This window comes from Salvia splendens, chromosome 22, assembly GCF_004379255.2.
Source record: "Salvia splendens isolate huo1 chromosome 22, SspV2, whole genome shotgun sequence".
NCBI lineage: Eukaryota > Viridiplantae > Streptophyta > Magnoliopsida > Lamiales > Lamiaceae > Salvia > Salvia splendens.
Window position 1 is genome coordinate 23,480,534 of NC_056053.1, and position 10,516 is coordinate 23,491,049.

The following is a 10,516-nucleotide window of genomic DNA, read 5'->3' on the forward strand; positions in this document are numbered from 1 at the left end:
TGGATTATCTGAATCATTTGGTGTTATAGTAATTTAATCATTTTTATTGATGACATAAGGTTGATAATTACAATATTTTTGTGAATTTATTATGTGTTATATTTAATTATTAAATAACTCAAACTATCAAATCATCTCATGTTGTTAATTTCATCTTTAGAATAACTCAAACTATCAGAAAACTCGAACTCTATCGTGACCAATGCCAATTCCTCTAGGGCGATCGATTCAGAAAATTAACTTCGATTCAATTTTAAAGTTAAAAAATTATCGAAACAAAATTAATAATAGTAAAAAGTAAAAGAATTGAATTCACATCAAGTAAATTGAAAGATTGAGACATCATTGAAATATTTTTAAAATTGAGCATGATTTACAACAAAGTATAACTAATTCGTCAATTGACTAACTTTAGAGATATCATAATTAAACATTGTGCAATAAGAAAATAAAAAGGATATTTATTGCTTCATTTTCCATTAAAAGTTAAAAAAAACGAGAACGAAAAAGTAATGGCGGAGCTGTAGTGTTGCAGAGTCGCCGCCGATTCACAAAATTCCCTTTCCCCCCCCCCCCACCACCACCGGAATATTCCTCCAGAATCACCGGCAACCGGCAATTTCAGGCGCGAATTGCGTGTATATGGGGGCATCATTGTCGAATTTGGGGGAAAACGGGTCGGGCAGCGGCGGGCCGGGTTTGGGGGACATACCGGAGAGCTGCGTCGCGTGCGTCTTCCTCTACCTCTCGCCGCCGGAGATATGCAATTTAGCTCGCCTGAACCGCTCCTTCCGCGGCGCCGCGTCGTCCGACGCCGTGTGGGAGGCCAAGCTCCCCTCCAATTACCACCACCTCCTCCAGCTCCTGTCGAACTCCGGCGTTTGCGAGAGCCTCTCCAAAAAGGACATCTTCGCCTTCCTCGCGCGCCCTAACCCCTTGGACTACGGCAACAAGGTACGTCCTCGATGTATTTTCGCCTTTTTCGACTAATTTCAGCTTGGTTTTGTCTTGTTTTGCTGAAATTTGTTACTGACTGTCTGATTATTCAATCACTTGGAAAACATATTGTTCCTGCGGCAATTGATTGACTCGAATTGATTCAGTAATTTCAGTTGCAGTGATTTGGATTTTTGACCTTTTGTGCTTTCTGTTTTTTAGTTGTGTTTTTGACTGCTGCGATCATTGGGATTTGGAGGATTCGTTTTGTATGAATGAATGTAGTTTCCTGTCAGCTGAGTTATTTTCTTTTGAAATGTTGTATAAATGACTTTCCAATTATCAAAGGGGGTTTATTGAATGCTATTTGATCATCATATTATACATTATGTCCTGCGAAGGTCAAAATTTTGCCGAATTGTCTGGCTATTACTTAGCATGTTTAGTAGTTAAGTGAATATATGCATTTTCAATTCTTTGAATATACTTCTCATTTCACATTGGGAATATGCAGTTGGTATGGGTGGACAGAAATGCTGGGAGGGTTTGCATGTCAATATCAGCTAAGGGAATGGGAATCACTGGCATCGATGACAGGAGATATTGGAACTGGGTTCCTACCGAAGAATCCAGGTTAGTGTGGAGCGTTCTATGCGTGATACTCTCACATCTTGACATTTTGTTTCTCATTGAAGCTAAGAGTTTTGCACCAGTTTCAGATATGGTTGTAAGCTATGGTATCTTAGTTAAATTTTATTACACATATCCCTGACTGTTTGGAGCATGGGCTGTTCAATGTGGTTTCTATATTATATCGGATAAGAAAGAAACTCCTGACTATAATGCTTCCAGGGAACATGAACCCAGGAAGGCGAGCTATTAAACTTTCTGGATTACAAGCTTCTAAATTCTATTGCTTCTCTTATATGATTTGTTCATCACTTTGCTTCACTCGAGTGTTTTACTTTTTAGATAATTTGCTACTGATAAATTACCCGTTGGGTTCAGATGCTTTTTTATTTCACTTGACGTTATATTTTACATGTAGATGAAAAATGGCTTCTGATTGGCAGATATTTGACGCTTTGGAAGCAAAAGAATGGTGCAGATTTGTATGTTCAGAAATAATCTAAGACAATAAGAATGTGTGCTGTAGTGGTTTCCTGACTTTGAAAATGACGTTATATAGGGAAGTATAAGTCCAGACGAATCATTGCAAAAATTTAAACTTCACCAGTTAGAGGTGAAAGTGAGAACTTGTGCTTATGCATTAATTTCCATTCTGAAAGATGAAAATTGCTGGCCATATCTTGCATTTTTTAACTAAAGGTAGACATAGATATGCTCGGCCTTTTTCTGTTTAGCAGCAGATCAGGTCAGCAAGTGCCCTTACAAGTTACAATTATGTTATTCCCGTGAATTTTATGTAGATCAACCCATTATGTTCTTATACTGTGATAGTAATATGAGGTATCACAGTATTAATACTACAGCCTGTTTATTGATTGATTTCTGGATGAGTTCTATAAAGTAGTAGTACTTCAAATTTTATCTATGTGTTCATGAAAACTCAGGTCATGTGCAATCTTTCTTCGTCTGTCTTGTACTAGGATCGTTCTTATGGTTTACCTTTAACTTGTAAATTACTTTCTTGCTTTTGTATTCTTTTTAGTTGGTCACGATATAGTATGAAAATATAATATATATTCACCATCTGATGATACACACATATCTGGGTTTGAAACCTTTCCGGTGGCATATTTGAATTTTTTCGGTGTTTTGGAAGCCACTGGATCCGGTATCTTGACCTGTTTGGTGGTTCTTGACCCGGATTTGGTACTGCTGCTGGTACAAATTTGGGCACCACATGTTTATACTTCCTTTTTGTTTGCAGATTCAATGTTGTAGCATATTTGCAGCAAATATGGTGGTTTGAAGTTGATGGCTCAGTAACATTCCCTTTCCCACCAGATATATACACTCTGTCGTTTAGGATACACCTCGGGAGATTTTCCAGGAGGCTGGGGCGTCGCATCTCCCACTTTGATGACACCCATGGCTGGGATATCAAGCCCGTACGGTTTGAGCTGTCTACTTCAGATGGCCAACACGCATCAAGCAAGTGCTTCCTAGACGACACACGCGAGGCCGATGCTAACGGAAGTTACAAAAGAGGTTGTTGGATCGAGTACAAGGTGGGTGAGTTCCTAGTTAACGGGTCATATCCACCCACCGAGGTAAGGTTCTCGATGAAACAGATCGACTGCACGCATTCTAAAGGCGGCCTCTGCGTCGATTCGGTGTTGATCATGCCCAGTGAGAATAGAAGAGGAGGGACATTGAAGTGAAGAGTGGTGTGTGATGTTGTTTGGTTTTATATAGGGCTTTCTCATACATTTATACACTTGTGGAAAAGCATCTATACTTCGTTTGTAGGTATCATTCTCTCTGTCCATGTAATCTTTATTTTGTGGGGTTTTTTTGTAGTGTTTCTCTTACTATGTTTAAGGCTTTCAGCAGAATATTTTTTTATAAAATCTGCCCCTTTGTATCTAAAGTGAGATACAATTCAATTTTGTATAAACTTGTATATTTCATTAATGTATCCTTTCCAGCTGAATTTCTTTTCTTGTTCCTATCTCGGCCGACCAGTGAATTTCAGAATTTAATCTCGTTCATTTTCTCGAGTAATTGGTTCATATATATTGATCTTTATTCACAATGAATAGCATTTTCCTACAAATCTTGAATTTTCGCCAAATTTTCATATGTTTTGATTTTATAGAGAAATCAAAATTTTGATGCTAATATTGCTTGGTGACTTACCTACATGTCAGTGTTGGGTTGACGTCTGATAGTGATAGTGTGATGAAATTAAGTCATCAAATCATATTAACGTTGAAATCGTAGTTGATTGTAAAATGAATAAATCAATAGTCTAGTAATTTATAAGATAGATTTAAAGTTGGTATGCCAAAACAAAAAATAGGTGAAAGTTTAGAAAATTTATAGCCAAATCACCACTAGGGAAATGATAGATTGTGTTCAAATATTCAAGTTCTATTTTATTTTATTTTACTACTATTTTATTTCGACAAAGTTGACGGATCGATCAATTTGGGCCATGCAATCTTATCTAAAAAATTAATGGGCCGTCATAATACAATAAACAGAAGAGGTTAACTTATAATTATGACTAATCACGAAATGGGACTAATAAATTTCTGATTAAATAGATGAGGCACATATTGAATTGTATTGGGGAAAATGTATCAATTGTATTGAATGAATAATTACGTTTACAAATTACAGTAATCACCCTTTACCGAGGGGATGAAGTAGTGAGCAAGAAATACACAATATACACATAAAAATATACACACGCTATATGGAAATAAATCCCATGATATCTTCCTAATTTGTTCGTATATTCTAACACTCCCCCTCAAGTTAAGTAACGAGATTTCTGAAACTTAACTTGCCCAAAGCTTCTGCAAAATTCTTGGATCCCATTGCCTTTGTCAGGATGTCTGCAAGTTGATTTTCAGATCGAACAAATGGAAACTCAACAATTCCATCTTCAATTTTTTCCTTTATAAAGTGTCTATCGACTTCCACATGTTTTGTCCGGTCATATTGGACGGGATTTTCAGAGATATTGATTGCGGCCTTATTATCACAGAATATCTGACAGGTTTTCTGTGATAAGAATCCCAATTCATTCATCAATCTTCGGAGCCATAATACCTCAGTCAATCCATTCCTGATTCCTCTAAATTCTGCCTCTGCGCTGTACAATGCTACCACCTTCTGGTTCTTGCTCTTCCATATAACCAGATTGCCCCCAACGAAGGTAAAATATCCAGAAGTGGGTCGTCTATCCACTGGTTCCCAGCCCAATCAACATTCGTGTAGCCATGAATCTCCAAATTGTCATTTTTCTTGAACATTACACTATGATCAAACATATACTTCAAGTATCGAACTATCCTTAAAGCTGCTTCAAGATGGTCACACTGTGGCCGATGCATGAATTGACTTACCACACTGACAGCATATGCTATATCTGGTCTAGTGTGTGATAAATAGATCAACTCCCTACTAACCTTTGATACCTCTCTCAATCAGCTAGTTGGGCTCCTTCTGTAATCTGAAGACCATGATTTACTGCGATATGAGTGTCTGCCGATTTGCACTCCATCATTCCAGTTTCTGCTAGGAGATCCAACGTGTATTTCTTCTGATTGATGAAAATTCCTTCTCTTGATCTTAGCACTTCAACTCCAAGGAAGTAATTTAGAGCTCCCAAATCTTTAATCTCAAACTCCTTAGCTAGATTCCCTTTTAACTGTTCTATCTCATCTGCATCATCTCCTGTGATAATCATGTCGTCAACATAAATGATAAGACAAGTGATTTTTTCCCATTCTTCTTCAGAAATAAGGTGTGGTCGGAATTGCTCTGCTGATAGTCATATTTCTTCATTACTTCGGTGAACCTCCTAAACCAAGCTCTTGGAGATTGTTTCAACCCACATAGCGTTCTGTTCAACAGACAGACTTCCCCATCTGCAAATTCATCCTCAAAGCCCGGAGGAGCCTCCATATATACCTCCCTTTTCAACTCACCATGCAAAAATGCGTTGGTTACATCAAACTGGTGTAGGGGCCAATCTTTATTGGCTGCCACGGATAACAGTACTCGGATAGTATTCATCTTGGCTACCGGAGAGAAGGTTTCTGAGTAGTCCACTTCATAGGTTTGAGTGTATCCCTTTGCAACAAGACGAGCTTTGTATCTTTCAATAGATTCATCAGGCCGTCGCTTGACTGTGAAGACCCATCTGCATCCTACAGGTTTCTTCCCCTCTGGCAATAGACATTTGACCCATGTGTGATTCCTTGCTAGAGCTTTAAGTTCTAGCATCATTGCCTCCCTCCAGTGTTTGATTTTTATGGCCTCCATCCATGTCTGTGGAATCTCCTCCTCTTCGTATAATGCTTCCTCGAATGTTCTTGCCATCTTTGTCAATTAGCTTTTGCCACATTTTCAATTGCATATCGTGGTCGTCTAGTTTCCATCTCTGGAGAATATCACTTTGGTGGAACTCCCCGAGTACTCCTCGAAGGTAGGATGTATCATCCAGTGTCTCCATCTATGACTTCATTAAATATGTCTATATTAGTAGTCACAGGAATCTCAGTAAGATTGTTTACATCGGATACCGAAAAGGATGATGCTGGGTGGACACTTAATTCCGCAGGCTGAGTACTGTTTAAGACAAGCGCGACGACAAATGTAGCTGGCTCGAGTGGCCCTTCAGTGAGAGTATGATTATGGGACACAGGTAACCAACTTAGCATGTCATTAGTTATAAGATCATTTATTCCCCTGATCCCCCCTGACTGGTAAGTTGGGTGTTATAGAAGAATTCAGTTTCGAGAAAGGTGCAGTTCATCGTGGTTATAACTTGTCGGGTTTTTGGATCATAACATTGATATCCCTTCTGATTGAACCCATACCCGATAAACACACATTTAACAACGCATGGGGACAGTTTCAATCGCTCATGTTTCGGGACATGAACGAAGACAAAACAACCAAAAATACGAGGGTCAAGGGACAGTAAAGGTGAGACTTTTGTTAGGGTGGACAAAACTTGGAGGGGATTTTTCTGGTCAAGTATTTTTGTTGGTAGGCGGTTTAAAAGGTAGACAGAAGTGACAATTGCTTCAGGCCAGAAAAAATTTAGGACTTTTGAATCAAAGAGAATAGCTCTAGTCATTTCGAGAATGATACGATTTTTACGCTCGGCTATCCCGTTTTGCTCGGGAGTGTAGGCACATGAAGTTTGGTGCACTAGACCCTTTTCCACACAAAATTCTTTCATCCTAGAGTTGACATACTCTCCCCATTATCAGATCGTAGAATCTTTATTTTTGTATTAAACTGGGTAAGAATCATAGTATAAAACACAGTAAACTTAGAAAAGACATCAAACTTATTTTTTAAAAAATACACTCATGTCATACGTGTGCAATCATCAATGAACGACACAAAATATTGAAATCCATTTCCCCCAAGAACAGGTGAAGGTCCCCAAACATCCGAATGAATCAAAGAAAAAATAGAATCAACTCTAGTATTAATGGGTTTAAACGACTATCTGTGGCTTTTGGCCAAAACACAAGTTTCACACTCAAAATTTGAATTCTTAATAAAATGCGGAAATAAAATGTTCAAATAACTAGAAGACGGGTGTTCTAACCGCATGTTCAAATAAAGGCAAAGTTTGTGGGTCTAGGGATAAATCCCCAAACCCAATACCTCCAAATTGAGCAAAGTGAGCCCTCGCAGCTTCCTCCTCCTTCCCCTCCGCTTGTCCCGTCGCCCACCAGCTACCAGCCGCTGCCGGAGCGTCCGCCGGTCTGCCGCCGTCAACCTCAGCGCCAGCGGTCTCATGGTTGCCCGCTGGGGCGACAAATCGGTCACCTCCTTCATCTCCTTCTCTGCCAATCGCCGACTAAGTTTGTGGCCGTCTTCCCACCACTCCGGGTAGCCGATCACTTGAAAGCAGGTCTCTTTCGTGTGTTTCGTCATTCCACACACGGTGCAAAAAAGTTTCGATTTGTCTATTGTTCGCCGATTGGAGGGGTTGTTCCGGTGTGGTGGTGGCGGCGGCGGCTGATGTCCTCGGCTCGATGGCGGTGGCGGTGGCCTGGATTGACGATTGAATTGAGGCGGCGCCCCTGTTCTAGCCCCAAAACTCACCCCGATTCCTGAATCTGGGGTTGATTTCCATACTCCAGTTCTTCCTTCTTCCTGTTTTACAATACTGAGTGCATCCTCTGCGGTGGGTTCAGGTTTCTCCTTCAAAATCTCTCTCCGAAGAGTATCGTATCTATCGTCAAATCCCCTCAAAAATTGGTACAGGCGCTTTACCTCTGTTTCCTTTCTATTGGTAAGGGCATGGTTTTCGGGAATCCATTGTGATGCGAAGCTTATTTCCTATTCTTTACCCCGGATTTCATGTTAATTATAACTCACCAAGTCGTGCTTTGAGTGTAGTTTCGGGTGTTAGAAGCTGGAAGTTCGTCGGAAATGCATAGCTGAGATTCCAGAGAGTTCGCCCGGTCGGGCGTTCTGATTTCAACTAAACGCCCGGTCGGGCACATTCGGTGCTACAAAGGATGCAGAGAGAGTATCTGCAATTGAAGCTCAATTGGCAGATATAAGCACCCAGATGTCGTCGATGACAAAGGCAGTGAAATCGCTGCAACTGACTCCTCAACCCCAAGCAGTGGCAGTGATGAGATGTGGATTGTGTCAAGGAGGGCATCATACTGATCAATGCTCTAGTCTTCAAGGACCACCAATCGAGGATGTGAACTACATTGGCAACAATGGCCAAGGGTTTAACCAAGGCAACCAATACAGCAATCAGCAGAATTGGAGGCCTCAGCAATCGAACTGGAATCAAAGTGGTCCTAGCAACAACTCGGGGAACCAATGGAGGACAAACACTCAACCCCCGGGTTATGAGAAGAAGCCATCGGTAGAAGATCAATTGGGACAGATACTCTCCTTCATGACCAAGAGTCAAAAGGAGAATGAGAGCTTCAAAGAAAGGACGGTAGAGAAGTTTGGTCAGATGGAGGCTACATTGAGGAATCTCGAGACTCAAATTGGGCAGATTGCTACAGCATCTCACACAAGAATTCCTAATGCTATCCCGAGTGATACGGTGCCCAATCCTAAAGGTTTTGAACAGTGCAAGGCAGTTAAGTTAAGAAGTGGAAAGGATCTTGAGTCTCCAATCATGCTAGATGCACAAAATGGCTCGAACATCTTGCACGCAGGGGCGGACAAGTTGTTTGGCTCACAAACCTCGCACGCAGGGGCGGACGAGGGGATTGAGTGGGCTACTACCGAAGCTAGGGAAGGTCAACAAGAAAAAGAAGAGTCAACCATGAGTGATATCCACAAGAAGAATCCACTAAGTCCGGCAATGGACCCGAAGTGTCCATTTAATTTTTCAGATTTTATCCCGCCACCACCTTTCCCAGTCGAGAATAAGAAGAAGGGTAGGAAAATAATTCAAGAGAAAGGACTCGATTGGATGATGAACATTATCAGGAAAGTTAATGTAGATGTGTCCCTGGTAGATTTGTTCCTACACTTTCCTAAATTCTCCAAGTTTTTTAAGGATCTTATTGCGAAAAAGGAGAAGATACAAGACGATGGTGTGGTGATATTGAGCGCATTTTGCTCACAATTTGTGAAGGGAAAGATGCCGGCAAAGAGAAGAGACCCTGGAAGCTGTGTGATCCCATGTGAGATGGGAGATAAGGAGTTCCCAAAGTGCCTACTTGATCAAGGCTCGGGAATATCATTGATGGCTCTGAAAACCGCACGGTCAATCGGTCTAGAAGCGAGGATTGAACCAATCGACATTGACCTACAATTGGCGGATCATTCAATTGTGAAACCAAAAGGTATCATCGAGGATGTCTTGGTGAAGGTTGATAGATTTGTACTCCCGGTTGACTTCATTGTCCTAGAGATGGAAGAGGACAAGGATATGCCTATCCTATTTGGTAGGCCATTTTTAGCAACCGGTGATGTTGTGATAGAGACCAAGACAAATACGGTCATGTTTCGAGTAGATGGAGAGAATGTGGTGATCAAGCAAGAGAAGGCGGGGAAGCGCCTATTGGAGCCTGGATAGAGGTAGACAAGGATGAAGAAGGTCGAGCCAACGACTATAAACAAAGGCGCTGATTGGGAGGCAACCCAAGTTTTTTTGTTTTTATTTTTGATTTCATATGTTGGAGGTTTTGTTTGCTCAATTCTTTCCTCCAACATTTATTTTGAATTGAGTGTTTCTTTTTGTAGTTTTTGTTCTTTTTGTAGGAGCAACTGGGAGTTAGGATTGGAGCTTAGGAGGAAGCACACCTGCAAAGGATTTTTACACCCACCCTCCCACCCGAATGCACTATGGAAGTCATGCCAAGTTTGGGGGAGTTTCCTTTCCTTTCCCTTTACTTTATTTGTCTTTTTTGCATGCATTGAGGACAATGACGCATTCAAGTTTGGGGGGGTTATGAATGATTTGTGATGTATGTTTTTTGGGTGTTTTGCGTGATAAAGATGTTTTGAATCTATGTAGTTGACGGGTGCATGCTTTATCTTCGGCTTTCTGGTTGGGAATTCGTGCTTGATTTTACTTCATCTTTGAAGCTTAGGATGAATGGAATGGGTGCATGAATCTATTTGAAAAAGCATGTCGTGATTACATCCGATTTCTTGAGTTGAGGAGAGTGTGAAAATCGCATGACTTGTGGAAATTATGTTGGATTGATTTGCTTTATCGAGTGAAGTGCTTGCGTTCGTTTGTGTTAACGATATGGGAGGATAAGGCACTAGGATGAACTCCATGGCCAAATGATCACATGCCTAGTCCATCAAATGATCCCCTAGAAGCCACCTTGAGCTTAATTTCTTATTCTTTGTGTAAACACTTAGCCAAACACTTAGCCACTGAAATAAGCCTAATTTTAGCCTCATCGATAGACCTTGC

General features: G+C 40.7%; 2 protein-coding genes across 2 annotated transcripts; both read left to right on the forward strand.

Annotated features, from left to right (window-relative positions):
- Positions 1-479: 479 nt before the first annotated feature.
- LOC121787562 (F-box protein PP2-A15-like) lies at positions 480-3,556 on the forward strand. The gene is made up of 3 exons (XM_042186336.1): positions 480-954; positions 1,451-1,569; positions 2,831-3,556. The coding sequence occupies exons 1-3, from the start codon at positions 643-645 to the stop codon at positions 3,282-3,284; spliced, it is 885 nt and encodes a 294-aa protein (XP_042042270.1). The 5' UTR covers positions 480-642; the 3' UTR covers positions 3,285-3,556.
- A 4,623-nt stretch (positions 3,557-8,179) lies between these two features.
- On the forward strand, positions 8,180-9,664 carry LOC121786951. The gene has a single exon (XM_042185543.1). It carries the CDS (start codon positions 8,180-8,182, stop codon positions 9,662-9,664), a length of 1,485 nt encoding a protein of 494 aa, XP_042041477.1.
- The last annotated feature ends 852 nt before the right edge of the window (positions 9,665-10,516 follow it).

What these genes read in the sequence shown, in the direction of transcription:
- LOC121787562 (XM_042186336.1), top strand. Translation starts at nt 643, where the DNA reads ATGGGGGCATCATTGTCGAATTTGGGGGAAAACGGGTCGGGCAGCGGC. An exon ending in CCTTGGACTACGGCAACAAG is followed by an intron (nt 955 to 1,450) that starts GTACGTCCTCGA and finishes GGGAATATGCAG; the next exon opens with TTGGTATGGGTGGACAGAAA. An exon ending in GTTCCTACCGAAGAATCCAG is followed by an intron (nt 1,570 to 2,830) that starts GTTAGTGTGGAG and finishes TTTTGTTTGCAG; the next exon opens with ATTCAATGTTGTAGCATATT.
- LOC121786951 (XM_042185543.1), top strand. Translation starts at nt 8,180, where the DNA reads ATGTCGTCGATGACAAAGGCAGTGAAATCGCTGCAACTGACTCCTCAA.